An 18,685-nucleotide genomic window follows, 5' to 3' on the forward strand; every position below is an offset into this window, starting at 1 on the left:
TAGCAGTTACCATACCTACTATATAACTATGAGTGAAGATCGAGATTAAGCGCGTGTTACACGACTGAAGGAGCAGGGAGACTGAACGCGCGGCGAGGAGAAACGAAACAGGTATTTCTGACAGCTCAAAAAGTGTTGTAAGGTTGCTTTGATTACGTAGGAAAGTTTCCAAAAGATAACATAAGAGGGATGTCAAGCATGTCGGATATTAAAATAGAGCACCCTACAGATGTTTTATCTTAATAAAGCAGCCATAAGGGCTCCATTCATTTTTTATTTGTTCCTTGCACTACATAGTGTGAAATGGGATTTTCCAATTTATTTCCAGTAAGGTCACTCCAAGAAAACTTCTTTATTTCCCATTTCATTGACCTCAAAAATACATGCAGGCAGGCGGTTCATTGTCCATTATTCATAATAGATATTTCCACTTATTTTCAAAATTCATAACTAACTTACAGGTAATAAATAATACAGTAGAAATATTTAAACTGAGAACCTGAACAGTGAAAATCTAGCTAAATGGGCTTTCTGAATGCTAAACTAGTTACTGCTATGCAATCACATGATAAAAATAATGAATAAAATGTTCAGTTGACAGCAATGATGAATGACCATGCGGGAAGAGACTATGCATGCGGGTGGGAAATGGGAAACACTAAATTTTCTTGGAGTGGCCTAAAGTTGACTTGCACTTTAGCCTGTATTTCTAGCTTTGAAGGTAGAAGAAGTCAACCTGATAAAAGTATTTGCCCCTTCATTTTATTGGTCTTCCCATTGTGTACTTCACACAGTTTTAAGGTTACGGAATACCGTAAACCCCACATGTACACTATCAATCATTTTTCATGATTAGGGGTTTGATTTTTCTTAATGTATTGTTATCAAATATTTATACATTCTTAACTTCTCATTAATCGACATGGAATTCAAATGTTGTTATGGAAACATGAGTTGTCCCCAAGCCAATTAGTGAAAACTATGAACCAAAAATCAGACCAATGAAGAACCATGAGAACTTATTAACAATTCTAAAGTTTGAAGAACATCATTTGTGAGGGACTGACATGAGGATTTGTGAATAATGTGTATAGTTGCTGAAATATGACTACAATATCACCTAAAGCAAGACACTGTGGTCACAAAATTAATTTTTAAATTGATATCACTAGCACTAGAAACATTATTTCTAACAAATGGCTCCGTCAGGACCTAGACAAGAAACCAAACTAGTAGTCTGTTTATACAAATTGTTAACAACTAGTTTGTCAGTCCTGATTTTTGGTTCAGGAAAATATCGCCATTAGTCAGCAAAACTATGCATGCGCTTACAGGTGCCCCAGTTGCTAAGTGTGTTGTTTCTATGTTATCTTGTACTATTATGTGTGTTTTCTTGTACCTTGTACCTGTCCAGTCAGTGCACTATGATTCTCCCAACAATTTAAGCCTGTTACCAGCTGATACACAACACAACACAAAGCCCATGCACCTCAATTACATAATAAAATTTTTTATTTGACAGTCACTCAGTATCCCGTAACCTTAAGTGACTGTAGAAACTAGTCTGCCTTTGTATAGAGTAATGGTCTGGTCACGCCTAACATTCAAATAGATACCACTTGATGTGCAAAGAGTTTGTGTGAAGATACGATATAACTGAGGCTGATTGTAGCCGTCAATAGGATACTCTTGTAAAAGGGCCTTGTAGTTAAAACTGATAATGCTGCCTAATCCATGTGGAAAGAAATCTTTGATTATGTTAATCCATATGGAAAAAAAAAACTTTGATTATCAGCTGTTCATTGTCTATTTCTAGAACTAATCACTTTGTCCATTCTTACTGATGTTATTGTGACATCACTGTTTAGTTTAATTACATTCCATTGTTGCAACTTAGAGTGACCAGACCCTTTCTCTCTATGTGAAGGAGCAGGTACTGCCAGACTAGATAGAAATGCTATTGACATCTGTAACATTAACCGTACTAAATTTGTAGGCCAAATTATTGGTGCTTCTTTCTCAGGTACTCATAAGTTAGACTCTGAATTGATTGTTCTATGGGAATGCAAAGAGTGGATTCTAATGAATTTTGACATCTGTTTTTCATTTTAATACTGCTGTGCAGGGTGTAACTAGACGTTGGTATGTCTGGGAATTGGTTGGGAAAGTCTTATTCAGCCATGTAACACACATCCACATGCCAATTTCATATGGACTTCAATACAGCATTTCAAAAAACAATGTGTTATGAATTATGTATAATACTTTTCCTACACTACTGCATGTAAGATGACTAATATTACCTTACAGCCCTAACTGGCTATTGGCCTGCTATATTATAACCAATATATATGTCTGCATGTGTCTTTATAGTTTATACCAAGCTATAGGAAGAAACTTGAAAAGCACGAGGTGTTTTTAGTATTTTTTCAAATGATAAATCAATATGCCCTGCCACTAGAGTTGTTAGCTTAGAAACAAAGAAGCAACTGTTGATTGAAGAAGTATACCACACCATTTAAACTATCAATAAGAAGTATCCACGTTGCTAGATGAGTGCTAATGTCTAAAATACCTTCCTCTAATCTCTGTTCTGTGTTTGGACCACTCCAAAATACTACATAGCTTAATCCAAATGTAAACTGTTCAACCCACTACTGAAAGAGTTAATCCCAATCCTTTGTTCCACCATAGATAATAGAGTAAAGGGATAGGAAACGCAAGCGATTTCCGGTTTGATTTCCGTTACGCGTGACTTGATAGGACAAGACAGTTTTGTGCTCAAGCATGAGAATTAGTGTTCTAAGCAGCATAAATAGTAATCCAACAGACTACAGCAAGTATTTAGGCCTATGTGAGAGATTTTGGCGAGAGAATTCAGACCGTAGATTTTGTAACAAAGCGTATCACATTAACCGTGGTTGTTACACGCTGTCACACTTTCGCTCATAGTACCTTCATGCCTCGTCCATACCGCTTCTTTTATAGCCGGTTCCACTTTCGAATCTTGTGGTAAGCTAGGCGTGTCACCAACACAGTCTTTTACCGTTGCGTTGTACTGCAAGGTGGTTTAAACTTTTGGTTAAAAATGGAAGATACTTAGTCATTTCTTCAAGCAACAGTTCCTGTTTTGCTCCGATATTTCCTCTGGTTCCCTCTGTTAAATAGTAAGGAATAGGTTTATCACAGTTAAAAGGATAGAATATATTTACGAAGAAAATAAAGTGGTTTAAAGTAATTTTTGGGCTGTTTTTTTCACTTTCAGTCTCCTTTAATTTTGCGTATAACTTCCTTGAGGGTTGGTACCATCCTATTTCCCTCGATTACTTACTTGAGTTCACTGTAGCGAAGTTTCACAGTCGTTGGTTACAAAATTCTGTCGTTACAACAATTTGTTTTTCTTTGATACAAGCGCAGCAAGCGTAACGAGTATGTTCGTGACGTAATACGCAAAATTCCAATAGAAGTGTACGTATTTTGTGACGTCACGTTATTGCGTTTCCTATCCCTTTTAAGTACTCTATTATCTATGGTTCCACGTTGCTGAGTAGTTTTGTAATCATGCACTGCATCACATGATCTTGCTTCTATTTATTGACTCCTAGTATTCATAAACGGTCAAATTATTCATAGAGAATAGCCCCATATCTGCACATTCACAAGCCAAAAAGACATTGGTGAAAATGACTTAATATTGTTTAAGTTGTACTATAGTATGTTCATGTTGAGCTGAATCCTGAAAAATAGCTAAAAATTAAAAGTGGATTTTTTCTCAACAGTGTTAACATTTCAGCCAACCAGATGATTATTGGTAACAACAAAAGTGTCAACAACAGACATGTACGGTTTGGCTCCATTACAAGTTCAGGAAAGGGCTGTAATGAACACTGGCTTCCCCATATGAAATGTATTGTGAAAATTTTGATTGGCCGTAAATATTATGTCAGACATTTGAACAACAAGATTTTGAGATATATTAAGTGGGTCAAGCAGTACTACAAATGAGCCAAATTTCAAGATCGTGTGTAATTGCATCCATGAGTTATTTAATGTTTTTGAGGATTCAGCTCAACGTGAACATACTATATTTAATGTTGTATAATTAATTAAGTACAGTAGACCCTCAGTTATCCAACCCTCATTTATCTGTACCCTTGTTTGTCCGAAATTGGAAATGACTGCTTTATTAGAATATTTTGAGTACAAATGTATGTTATGTTAGAGTATTTCAATAGAGCTCTATATAATAATGTATGGACTTCAGTTATCCTAACAATTCACTTATGTGAACACTTTTACCATTGTCTGAAACACATTGGATTGAGATAACCAAGGGTCCACTGTAACTTCATCAGCCTACAACTTTAATTACTCTGGGTAGCTGATGGTGAAAGAAAAAAAGTGCGATGTATCTGGCTACACCATTGCTGCTGTGAAGATCTCAATCATCATTGTTAAGATATAATCCTACCTTGTCACTGTATACTAGCAACTGTTTCCCATTTTGGTGTTTTAGACCTACCCTTTGTACCACATTTTAAAGTCTGTTAAATTATTATTTGTTTCAATGACTGAATGTTCCATGATTGCTGAATTGCAGTACGCGGTCTCTTTTACATCCAGTAGAACAGTCACTCCAATACAGTAGTGAGACAGGAATAATAGCTACTGCAATAAACTGTAAATTATCAGCCTCATGTTATGTCTAATCTTAAACAATTTCCTGGATAGTATGTTTCCTGCTTACTGTAAAATTACCCTAATGTCTTCCCTATATTACCAAGCTTTAGTGTTTATGTATATAGGCCCTAAAGTGTGACAACACCCCTCAGTTCTGAATTTTACAGTAGGACCTCAATTATCCGAATCTCGATTATCTGAGCCCTTGATTATCCCAACACTATAAGTGACTGCTCTGTTAGAGTATTTCATCATTAGGTAAACATTCTATTAGAGTAACTGTATGTACTATTAGAGTAGTTGAATAGAAATCTATATAAACGAAGCACATTCATTTTTCTGAACAAATTCACTTATCTGAACACTTTTGTGATTGAACTGGCATATAGGTGTTCAAATAATGGAGGTCCTACTGTACTTTTGCTACATTGTAGCAGTAATGGGAAAGTGTGTGCACTGGAGAAGTGAATGTCAGTTTGCTTTGTCTCACTTTTTGGGTTAGAAGCAGGTGGGATTGTGGGTGATTATGCCATCTCATCATGCTATCACTTGTAAACTTTATGCTAAATGTCTACCTGAGGATTAGTGTGAAGTGGTGTCCCTATTGAGGGCGCAGATACCACAAACCTATGAACACGCAGACAATATTTTCACCATGATATATATATATACATACATACAACTGCATATCAGATGTGGAAAGAAGCAGTATTATTTTTGTTTTGTAACAAGATTAATTAATAGAATGCCTGTTTCAAGTATCTCTGCTTTCAGTAACTTGCATTATAAAGCCAATTAACTGTGTAATAAGTGATGAAAATTGCATGGAAATAGAATTGAAAAAATAGGGAAATTTTAATTATGTGCCCACATATTCAATTTTTGCAGGCCAAGTCACATATGTGTGTGTATGTGTGTGTACGTGTGTGCATATGTGTACATGTATAGTGTGTGTGTGTGTGTGTGTGTGTGTGTGTGTGTGTGTGTGCATGCGTGTGTGCATGTCAATTTTTGTGCCCACATGCGTGCATAGTTTAGTGGGTGACAATGATTCTGTTGTAGCAATAGTCTGGCCAGTAGTTTTTTTGTATGATAACTGATGAGGTCCTGGGAACACACCTCAATTTCTCTACTGGTTATTCTGCCATTAGTTAAGTCAAACCAGCCGTAGTAATGGAAAAGTGTTGACACTGAAGAAATGATGGACAACCTCCTACATCTCACTTATTGGGTTGAAAGCAGGTGGATTGTGCCATCATCTGTGAACCTCCTGCTGAATGCTAATCTGAGAAGTACATGCTAATCAACAAAGCAATGTGTATAGACTCTCTGGTAGCAATAAATAGTTTGAGTTTGGCCGCCTTTCCATTGTTCATAGCATTGCCGTATACATGAAAGGCGACCAAACTTAAATTATTTATACAAGGTAGAGGCCACCATAAAGTGCTATGCAATGGTGATACAACCAGCTGATACAGTAGGACCTCGCATCTCAATTATCCAACTCTTGATTATCTGAATGGTATAAGTGACTGTTCTATTAGAGTATTCTGTCATTAAGTGAATGTTCTATTAGAGTAAGTGTATGTTCTACTAGAACGTTTAAATGGAACTTTCTCTATAAATGAATAGGCTTCATTTATTCAAGCAAATTTACTTATCTTAACACTTTTATAATTGAATTGACACACAGACGCTTGGATAGTGGAGGTCCTACTGTACTTATTATCCATCACAGTTAGACAAAGCAGCCACAGGTAGTTTTATACGTTAACAAATTTACTTGGTTATGTGTAACCCGGTCCTAGTAATAATAATAATAATAATAATGAATAATAATAACTACGAAACAAACCACAAAAGTATGCATGCTGACTTGTACCTTTCAATAGTAACACAAGATATACAATGATATTCCAACAATTAAAAGATGTCTCTTTAAATGATCCCAAGCGCCTTATAGCTACAAGTAGTTTCTCTTCAAGCTGTTGTTATTTTCTGTAACTAACTCAAATCTAATTTACCAGCTGCATAATTTATTGCAAGCCTTCAGACAAGCAATGGCTGATGCTACTGGCTAAACATTTTACAGTTTATGTTACTGCTTGATTAGAATACAGTGCAACCATTATAAAATTTCTTTTGGCTATTCTTAAATATTATATGCAACAGTTTGTATTGCACAATTTGTATATACATTGGATATCACATAAAATTGAAATCAGCATTGTCTAACTGCATACTATACACTACTGTGTCTTTACATGTACATCTGTATGTATGCATGTGTGTGTGTGCATGTGTGTGTGTGCATATACAGAATGCATAATAGATGAAAGTGGATGGTGATTAAATTGAAACTCATATTTGTCACACCAATATTTGTTCTGTAAACATGTGATGTGGTATGTATCACTGCAGGAACTCTGGTATTATTGCAAGCAGCTGTAGAAAATCAGGTCTTCACCTGTATAGACATTGATAGTGAATATTACAAGGACAGTGAGGTTGAGAAGTTGACTGCTGATATTAGAAAGCATAGGAGGTACAAGGCCGGAGGAGACGGTCCGGTTGGTCAGGCCTGAGCCGGACCAATAATCTGGAGTTGAACCAACTAGCTGACCAGCTCGAACTACATTACTCTCATACAAACTTTGGACGATCATATCTACATGTAGCTATGTACATTTTACAGATGTTATTGAAAATGCATGACACGAGTAGTTACCTAGCTTTTCATCCTAACTAAAGCACAGAACTACACGTATAGTACCTCCAATTACCTTACAGTACAGCATTGCATTCGTATTGTTTTGTACAGAAATGATTGTGGGTTCTACGTACAGTATCACGTGTGCTGACAGTTGGCATTTATCACGTGTAAGGCAGGTACCTTCTTTGATTCTAAACCAACACACTTATATCACAATTCAATCTTCATAAAATAATCATTAGAATTCCTCAGCTTGTCTCTCTTGGCTTCCTTTACTGGGCGAAGGGCTGACAGTGACAAACCAGATGACTCATTCCTCGGCAAGAAACTGCACACTCATACATTACATGGTGGCCATCTGGATGAGATGTTGAGTAGAAATCACTCCTCTTCAACTACCCACTCGTCCTGTCGAGATACCAAGCAAACTCTCAGTCTCACCCACATCGCGCCATTTTCGAATGCTGATTGGTCTCGTGACTGTCCACCAGTATATTTACATGATGATCCGTTCACTTCATACAAACCAGTATAGTAGTATACAGCTGTGTAGCATTTTATTGTAGCTGTGTGAATATTCACTGTATAGTAATTATATCCTAGCTAAAGGGGGCCATGCTGCATGGGTTCCCTGTGAAATTTGGGGGGAAAGTTGCAATTTGCTAGCTAGTTTTACTTTAAAATTTAGCATCAATTTTAAATTTTAAAGCATTTTCAAACCTTTAAATTGCAAAAATTCTGCAGCTCCTGGGGGTTGCACCCCCAGACCCCCCTTGAACTTCTAATTGCTAGCTATAACTAAATGAACCATACAGCAAGTTTCATGCTGTGTCCCCTGCTGTAGCTATGTCAGGTCTACAATTATACATAGTATAGAAAGTCTGAAGAACAACAGATAGACCTGAGCATATTTATATAGCTAACTAGCAGTGAAATATCACTAAAATTGCATATCTGAGTGTCTAATTTTCAAAAATTTCCTGTGGGGGGCATGCCCCCAGACCCCCCTAGAATGCTCGTGCTTTGCACTTCGCAGAGTGTGCTTCGCACACTGTGCAACAGCTCCTCTCTCATTGGCATGTATACAGTAGCAATTTCAACATTATAGTCAATGGCCTGACCAACCCAATTTTCCCTCCTCCGGCCCTGAGGTAACTCTTTATTAGCAGAACACCTGTAGAAGAGCATAACATTATATTATATATAGTATGTCTGCAATGTCCCACCATTTTGCTGGTGCTATATGTAACTGTTCTTTGTGAGAATTCTTTATACAATGTTACAGTAAAAATAACATGTCACAATTTTAATTTAAATGTTTTTCTAAACTTTGCTATCCAATCTTTGCTGGTGACTATTTCACCATAATAATATCACATCCTTTTCTAACCAAAGAGTTTTTAAAATTGCTTGTAAGGTGATGCACCTCTGTAGTTAGTATGATACCTCTGTAGTTAGTATGATACATGTCTAAAATTTGCCAATGCTATATATTTATGTATAGCGAATTGAGCAATTGCAAGAAGTTAGGTAATCAATCAATAAACTCATGCAGACATGCGTACACTTATTTGTTTTTAGCCCAAAACAAATAATGCCCTAGCTGTAAGTGATCTTCACCTGCTTATAAATAGCTGTGAGAGGCATAGTGCAAAATTCACAGAATATTAAAGTTTTATTCTGACATGCATAATCCACTGACTTGCTACATATAAATTACTACCTGTTTGCTATGAAATGTGACAAAGAAGACATAATTCCACGATTAATGTACCAAACCTGCTGCAGTCAAAAGAGACATGTAACAGTAAAACATCATGCAAGGCTGCAACATTAGCTATTATTGAATGAGGGTGTCTGTTTATGTTAGGTGATATTCAGATAGTCACTCAGTCAGTTAGTAGGAAATATAAGTCAAGTCAATAAGTCTAAGTCCTTGAAGTTAGGTTAGGTAATCCTAAGGCTGCAGCACATGTTGTTGTCAGACCGTCAGTGCTGGTCACTGTAAAGTGTTAATAATAAAAATATATTTTAAATGTGTAAACTTATTGGAAGTATTTTAGATCATTTTGAAGACACATTTTGGCTTGATTTGTACCCAGTTGATTCTGCCAAAGTACAATGAACGTATTGTGAGGCTGGTTTCTAGTCATTTTTTGATAAGCCTATACTTTACAAAAATTAAATGGTTTTACAATAAGAGATATCATGATAAAGTATACACTTTTTTGGCTGCAGGTTCAAGACTTCCCAGGTCCAGTCACGGATTTTTTTCCCTTTCTTTACCTTTTCAAACATACTTTGTGTGGCAACTTTAAACAGACTGTAGCACCAGGTGTCCTACAAACCTTCAGCACTTGTGCTGTAAAGCCTTAATGAATAAAAATTTCATTCTGAGTCTGTCTTATACTACTTGGGTCACTATTATTAGTAGAGTTGGCTGCAAATTTAAAGTGGAGTAACTGTTGTATGCTGAAACCTAGCTATACCACAGAAATCCTAATACAGGAAATTTTAGTCCCGGATCAAATTTGTTTGTACCAAAACCGTGGAAGACACTCATCATCAGGTAGAGGCTTTTCTATTGAGGTCATCAATTTTGCTGTATAGAAGTAAATTCAAACATGAGAACTCGTCTGCCTATATTGATATCTGTAGCTAGAGATATATAGTACATTTTGTACAGTATAGCACTGTAAATAAGCCTCTCCTAAATTCTATCAGTCTATCAGTCTCATATATATATTGCACTGGAAATCCGTACATGTGATGGAACAAAGCCACCATGAAGTTAATGCACTAATCTATGACTATAATATACTCTCCAACATGTTAAAATAAGACTGAGTAGCTACCAAAGGTAAAGTCTTGTTTTCCTTTCTTGTTTGTACACATGCATGCATGTATTTATAGTGAATAAACATTTGTAAGTTTCCTCTGTTATTTCCTTTGTTTAAAAGTACAAGGTAGTGTAAAATTATTCAGTTTGAATCTAAACTTTTCAATCTCTTTCTCATTACTCTAAAATATCAGCACTATACTTCTCAGTCATTCTATATAAAGGAACCATGAGCCTAGGATAATGCTTCTTTGAGTTCAAAAATATGTGCATGATACTGTATATTGTTTATTAAGGTTGATTGACTGAGACCTTACAATAATTTAAGAAAATAACTACTAGCATATGTTGCAGAGATTGTGAAATGCATACATACTCGAGCAAATAAACTATGCATACCTGTGTTCAATCTCTCTTCAGTGAAAATATGATGTACCTGCAATTATGTGATGACTGATTCTTTTTATCATTTTTATTGGTACTGAGCAGTCAACACTAAGCTGTTATGCTCAGAAAAAAAAAATTAAAAACATAACTATACATTATTACTACAGAAATACTACATGAAAAATATTTAGGTGAATGAGGGTGGCTGGCAATGAGTTCCATTCTTGTACTGTTCTTGAGAAGAAGCTGTTTTAGTAAGAGGTAGCTATAGTTGACAATGTAGGGGGAATAAGTGATTTAGATGTATGTCTTGTCATAGGATGCTATAGACTTACGTAGCATAAGGAAATTGATATTGTAAGTTGGTTGTGAAGTATGTATTTTGTACAGTGTTTGCAGCCTAGCTAGATAAAGTAGATGGTCTTCTAGTAGAGCGGCTTAGCTAGCAAAAAGGAGCAAATTGTGCACTTTGTGCAGTGCAGAAAGCATGAAACTTTGCACATAGTACCTACCTCCCATGAAGTGTATTTTTAGATGTGGAGCCATCGCAGATTTGACCTTTGGTATCCTCTACAGCTCATTTTATGCTCAAAAATGGTGACTTTCGTCTATATATCACCCACACAACACTCAATGTGTAGGTACAAAATTGAAGATCTTTATCCAAGAAACAAGCTGATACTTCTTGCAAGCTCATAGCATATTCCATTTCAAAGTTGTGGTAATTTTTACCAGCAGCAAATTCATATAAATCCAACCACCCACGCAAACACACTCTTCATCTACATTCTTGTTTGCCATTCAATTTTTGTATATTTTTTAGCTCACCATGGGCACTGCAGGTTGCATATACAACCAAAAAGTGGAGGGAGATATCCAGTGGTAGGGCATGTACCCTCCTCTCTTGTGGTAGTTAAATAAAAGTAGTTCATAATTATATGTATGTTGCTCTATTAACAGTTTTAACTACAATGGGGATTCAGTAATAGTTTATTGGGGGGGAGGGGTGCTTTTTTATCCCCTTTGACAAATGAACTTCTTAATCTATAAATCAAAATCTCAGTGAATACGTCAACAACAACTATAATATGAAATTAGGTTAGGTAATCCTAAGGCTGCAGCACATGTTGCTGTAGACCTTCAGTGCTGGTCACTGTAAAGTGTTAATAATAAATAATAAAATAATAATATTGAATGAAATACATGACATGTGTATTTTTCCAGGTACAACAGCCCAGAACTGTACCTGAGAATATAAGCATGAGATTAACTTCTCATCATTCTGAGGTACTTCAGGTCATTCTCAGGTACTTTAGAGGTTGTAGCTGAGAATGCACCTGTGGGAGTCTATAATATCCTGGGTGCATGGCATGCCCCTTTAGATGCCACGTGTGTAAACTAGCTATGAACACAAAGATCTTTATACCATCATCCCCCAATTACTCTCATTGTGACTCCCCTTTATTCATTTCCTAGATGAAGGTCTGACTGATAGTACTGTTTTTAAAACCTGTATGCTAAATTCTTATTGTTGTAAAGCTTTGGAAAATACTTGTTTTGAAGTCGTTTACTTTTTAGCTATACTTGCAAACATGGAACACATTTTGCTATATGGAACCAAATGGTGACACAAATTGTCTAGTTACATGGTTATGCCCTCAGATTCCAGTCACTCCACCACATCTTGGGTGTGTGTCTCTCTAAAGGCAAATATATATTTAAGGGAATACAAGATGTAGGTATAGTTCAGGACCATAATCTCCCTATAGTCACTTCACAAAATTAGCTCTCAATACAGTATGTTAGATACTTATAAGGTTTTTAAGGCTTTTCAGCAAACGTGACTGATAGTAACATGTATAACCTTAGAGTTTTATGCATTGAAATACAGAAGCAAAATTATAGTCATACAACCTCAAATTTGAGTTTAATCTGATGACAAAACTAGCTACATAAATTATGACGTTTGTTGATTTATCTCACAGTAGTATTGTGCATAACTTCTATGCCTCACTCCTGGTATCTCTCCATGTTTTGGTTGTATATGTAACCTGCAGCTCATGGTTAGAATAAAAAATAAATAATTGAATGGCAAACAAAGAATGTAGATTAAGGGTGTAATTGTGTGGGAGGTTGACTTTAATATGAATTTGCTGCTGGTAAAAATTACTATAACTTTGAAATGGAATATGCTATGAACTTGCAACAAGTATCAACTTGTTTCGTGAAAAAAGATCTTCAATTTGACACCTAGTTTGAACAAATTGAGTGTTGTATGGGTGATATATAGACAAAGGTCACTATATTTTAATGCATAAACAAACTGTAGAGGACACCAAATGTCAAATCGACGATGGCTCCATATCTCAAAATACACTTCATGGTAGGTAGATATTATGTGCAAAGTTTCATACTTTCTGCACAAAGTGCACAAATATTTCACTAAGCTACTCTACTATTCATCCTGTTTGGAGTTCTATCCATGATGGTTGTTTGAGAATTGAGGTGATTGAGCTACATCTGCTGTAATTCATCTTGTAGCTTGCTGTTGTATTTTCTAGTTTTTGGATATCTGTGTATATTGTAAGATGGATCCCAAACTATTGAAACATAATCACTAATCATACCATCAATAATGCTCTGTACCAAAATGATATCAAGCTAACAATCAAGTTCTTTTCTCTGTACCAAAATTAATGTGACCACTTTTGTAGGATACCTTAAACTGTCATTGACTTAACATGCTTCGCTGTCTGATAGGATGTTAGCAACTTTAAAAACCTGACATTAAATTCATAATTAAATGTCCAAAACACAATTATTTATGAGTGTCTTCTATCACTGATTGCAGAATTTTAACATTTACCATTTGATTGAAAGTGTATACATGCCAGCCTTTATGTACTTCATCTATTGAAAACTTGAAAACACATAGTTCCTTCTTCAGGTATTGATTAATGACTTTTATATTACTACCTGCATGGCTATGCTTTGCCAGCCAATACACAAGATAGTAGCACTAGAAACTCCACAAAGTCTCATTGAACACAAATAAAATCCTACTTACAGTGGTCCCTCCATTATCAGGCCATCAAATATCCAAATGTTCTGTAATCCGAACTGTGGAAGTGACTGTTCTATAGAGTACTTTGTTTAAAGTGTATGTTCTCTTGGAGTTTTTAAGTGAGCTGTGTATATAAATGTATGGCTTCAGTTACTGTATATAAATGTATGGATTTGGTTACTGTATATAAATGTATGGCTTTAGTTATTCTAACTTTTCCATTATCCGAACACACCTAGGGCCCTGGATAATGATCACTTTTTGTGATTGACTAACTGTCTGCATGAGCTGCTTGATTGCTGATGATACTGCATTGATTTGTAGTGGATCTACTGCTGCTCTAATGAATTCCCAATTATGAAATAAATGGATTTCAGGAAGTAAACTAAAACTGAATTTTACTAAATCTAGTATTATGTTGTTTTCTAGAAATTCTAGGAGAAGGGTGGAGGTACCAGATATTTTACTGGATGATGTTCCTTTGAAAGTTGTGCATGGATAAGCAGAAATATTTATGGGTAATATTTGATAGTTAACTTTCATGGATTGACCAGGTTTCCTGCGTTTGCAAAAAATGGCATAATTATTTACATATTCTCAATACTCACAAGACGTTTTTGAGTACTGGGTTGATGAAACTGTTGATTGACTCACTTGTTTATCACATCTTAACTATGCCTTTACTCTGTGGGGACACTCTCTAATACAATAATCAACACAGCATATTTGAATAAAATGCAGAACAGAGTAGTATGCCTTGTAACAAATCTACCCCCTTACAGTAGTGACTATTTGTCTATGCATTTTCAGCATTTGCAGTGTTACTACTTTATATGCATTTTGCATAGCTATTTTTTAATTTTTAAACTCTTATAAGGACGAATGGCTATAGCCAATTGCTGGAGTCAAAATAATAAATCAATTAATAGCAATTCTAGCAAACTCAGTTCAATCATCTCCATCAAAACAGGGTTACCTTTTCATAGTTACTATTACAGCTGACTTATTACAGCATGACTTATGATTGTTGTCATTAAATGAGCTGATTTTGCACTATCGATAAATAATTTCAAATTTACAACATAACAGTCAGGAAAGTGACAGTATCAGTTATAGAGGTGTGTGACCTCTAGCTGGTAGGTTATATACAATAACTAAGTCTAAATTTGGTGGACAATCTTATATATTTATTAGTAGACTAAGAGTATTTTTTCATTATGTACTAATTTTATTGATTGCATTACTAATTAGGCCGAAGCTATTAATCAAACCAAATGAATAATTTCGATGTCTGACATTCATAATTGTCATTTACAGTTTTGAATAATCAATGAAAATATTGAGCATTTTGTCAAGAATTAATTACTATGGACCTCTGATTTTGTGTGAAATTCAAGGGCATAGCCAGGATTTTTTTTGAAGGGGGTTCGGATTTAAAGTGGCCAAGATGTCTTAAGGGGAAGGCCTCGGTGCTTCCCCTAGGCCTTAGGCAGCAACATTAAAAGGTGTTTGTGCATCTAACCAGCTAAACCTACACACTGCTGTTTATGCAGCTTATAGAAACTATAAACCTATTGTAAACTAACTAATCTTCACTTCCAGACAGCATACTGACAGCCAACTTTTTTTTTAATTTCCTAGCACGCGGAAGCCCTCCACACTAGAGTCCCTTAGTTGGCAATACTTCTTCCTAGCTATATACATTATTCTCAGCCGGTCCTCCTGTTGATGGTCAATAACTTCAAGACTTGGCTTGCACTCCAACATGTTCGAGACATCACGTGCCCACAACATGTAAACCACTCATTAGGTAAATATACATCAACAATTCACAGTTCGTACTAATTACCGTATAACACGACCACTCAAGTTTAGCAGCTGCTTCCTTGTATTGTACTATGTCTTAACCATCCACTGAGCAGTCCTTCGCCATTTCACCCGCGCCATTCATCACGTACGCAATTTATCACGTGATGCAATAGATATGATTTGCACGGTTCAGCATTAATGTGATGTGACCCTCAAGAGCAGTACAGAGGAGCGCCAGTGGGAAAGTAGCTACCGGAGAGCTCCAGGGCTGTAGGTGTAAGATTTGGTGTAGCTAACTTTTAATTAAAAAAAAAATCTGTGCCTGAAAGGGGGGTTCGTCCGAACCACTGATCCGAGGGTAAAGCGGCCTTGTGGCCTTAGATCTTGGTGATCACGAGAACATTAGTAGAGTGTGCTACTATGCTATACTTGTGTGTTAAGACTCCATGTCAGCATAGAACCATAAGAGAGATCGATACTCTCTAATACAACAGTCACCTACATGTTTTTATAATAAAATACTCTTAAAGAGCATTCGCAAATTAACTACTGTATGGCTGCATTTAAACTGATATGGCAAGAAATACCAGCCTGGCTTGTTTACTCAGTTGAATACTGCTACTGCATGTAAGTTGATGTAACTACTCATTGATTATATAATCTATGGACTACCTTACAGTACTGAACCTCAGAAAAGCTCTACAATCTACATACCATGCTCTGTAGCTAGCTACCAGATGATCCATGAAACAGGCAGGCTACAATATAAACAGGCCAACCGTATTGACTCTACGGAATGTGTAGCTGATTCGGCTATACGAGATTCTACATTATAGTCTGTATGTCCGCTTAATTTTCGAATGCTCTATTAGAGTATTTTATTATAAAAACATGTAGGTGACTGTTGTATTAGAGAGTATCAGTATCGATCTCTGTTATGGTATCACACTCTACTAATGTTCTCGTGATCACCAAGATCAAAGGCCACAAGGCCGCTTTTTGCAATAACCCCTGATCCGAACCTCCCCTGCCTACGCCCTTGAAATTTATACTAATTACAATGTCTACTGTTATATACATACAAGACACACCCAAAGAATAACTAGTAAAAGGATGTGGAATGTATCAGAGCAGTGCACAGGCATCCTATGCAGTGTACTGGTTCACTGTTAGCTACGTGTCACAGTGATTATGCAATATATTGAAGACTTTGTTTGGTTTTTTTACATGCATGTATGTGCTTTCATTTGAATGCGTACATGTGTGTATACATATTACAGTATGTATGAATATATCTATTAAAACATGACAGTGCTAGAAGTCATACTGTAGGTGCACTATCGCACTGTAGCTATACAGTGTAGCTATCGATATTCTTATAGCAACTAGTGTTTTTATGAATGTGGCAAGCTGTTTCACTATGCTGGTATTTTCTGTGCCATTCTTCCATTTGATGTGGTACACACAAATTTACCGGTCTTTGCAAAAAGGCAAACAAACATATACAATAATTTCATAATATGTAAAACAATTAGCTAAAATTTGCTGTTATAATAATCAAAGTTCTAAAATAACTTGTAGTGGAGAGCTAAATTGTCCGCTAGCTGTATTCTTAAGATTTTGTTGATGTATAACATCTTTTACATGTCATAACAAGCATTAAAATATACCGGTACTTGTACGTACATATAAGTGTTAACCTGGTAATGTGCTACTAATAATGTGTCTCCTTGTGAGGCAAGTAGGGGATGATTGTTCATTCATAATTTAATGAGACAAAACCTAGTATGTCATCAAATACGGCACAGGAAACATACTAAGAACAGTAACACAGCTTTACATGTAGACTGTACAGGTATATAACTCACCAGTGGCTTAAACTATAACATTTTTACAGACACTCCTTATAAAGGGTGAAAAGGTGGTGGAGGATGGGACGGGTGCAGTGCTACAACATTTCACTGATTCTGAATTAGTTACGAAGTTCTAACAGTTTGTCTCAGTGCTAATGACAGAAATATATTAATAAAACAATTGGCTCTATACTTGCTTTGAATATGCACACTTGCAGGCAACATGTACTGCATTTATGCGACTTCATAATTTCCAATCAAAAATTTTTTTCATCGAATTTAATATGGAAGCAGTTTTGATTGAAAATTATGAAGTCACATAGACTAATGCAGTAACCTAACTTGCTTACAGCTGTCTCTGGGGCTTCCTTTTAATTAATTAATTATTTATTTATTCATCCGTTTATTTATTTATTTATTACTTTCTGCAAGAATCCACGGGTGAATTTTTGGTTACTGCTGTTGCTGTATTACCTATGAGCACCATAATAAGTTTATTACCTAGCCCCTAAATGGCTAATCAAGTCCAAATAGTCACAGTTGATGTCTTTGCCCTTGCGTTGTGCAGCATAATCAACTCAGACCAAATCTGTCTATTTACTTATATTATATAAAATCAGGTAACCATCATTAGGTCCTCAGCCAGCCCTGAAATTATATCAATCAATACTGCTTTTATGAATCAAATGTGCTTATAAGGGGCTAGGGTATGCTTATTATACAGGCATATACCCTAACTCCTCTACCCTCAGTAGGGACGGTGTGGAATTTGCCACCCTCCAAGAGGAAAAGCTGGGTATATCTAACCCCTAGTCTCTTACTCAACTCTAATAAATAATAAGAGGTTTGGAAGAGGTTTATACACATGCAAAGTAAAGTAGCATCAAAGTTCCGACACTCAGGGAAACTTCTATACATGATAGCACCAGCTTGCTTGTGTATGTACTTCTAACATATTATGGTATAAGTTATGTACAGAAAACACTCGGTTAAATATACCTTATGTATAAGTAATAGTTTCTCAACTTGGAATGTGGGTCTTTATTTGGTCATGACAATAACTGAAGTTAATAGTCTCCCACTGTCCATGTCTATATAGCTATATATGTATTTAGGCATACATGCAATCACTGTAATAACATCAGAGTAGTGTATTTATGGCATAGCTGTACTTTTTGTTAAGATTCTGTAAGTTTATTCTTCACAGTAGTGATACCTGTCATAAGCAAATTCAACATAATAAAATATATTTTGTTACCAACAACTTGTGGAGTAAGTAGAGGATGATTGGTTACAGTTTTTAATTTGTTGTGAGATACTACACATTCCTGTGCCATTAG

At 35.9% G+C, this 18,685-nt stretch overlaps 1 protein-coding gene across 1 annotated transcript in view; it reads left to right on the plus strand.

Annotated features, from left to right (window-relative positions):
* Window positions 1-7,522, plus strand: part of LOC136255177 (leucine-rich repeat-containing protein 34-like) — a 57,154-nt gene extending 49,632 nt beyond the window's left edge. Inside the window, exon 10 of the mRNA XM_066047898.1 lies at window positions 7,102-7,522. Coding sequence (XP_065903970.1) covers window positions 7,102-7,265 — 164 coding nt within the window. The 3' untranslated portion in view covers window positions 7,266-7,522. The remainder of the gene's footprint in view (window positions 1-7,101) is intronic.
* Window positions 7,523-18,685: the final 11,163 nt, after the last annotated feature.

This window comes from Dysidea avara, chromosome 5 (genome assembly GCF_963678975.1).
Source record: "Dysidea avara chromosome 5, odDysAvar1.4, whole genome shotgun sequence".
Taxonomy (NCBI): Eukaryota; Metazoa; Porifera; class Demospongiae; order Dictyoceratida; family Dysideidae; genus Dysidea; species Dysidea avara.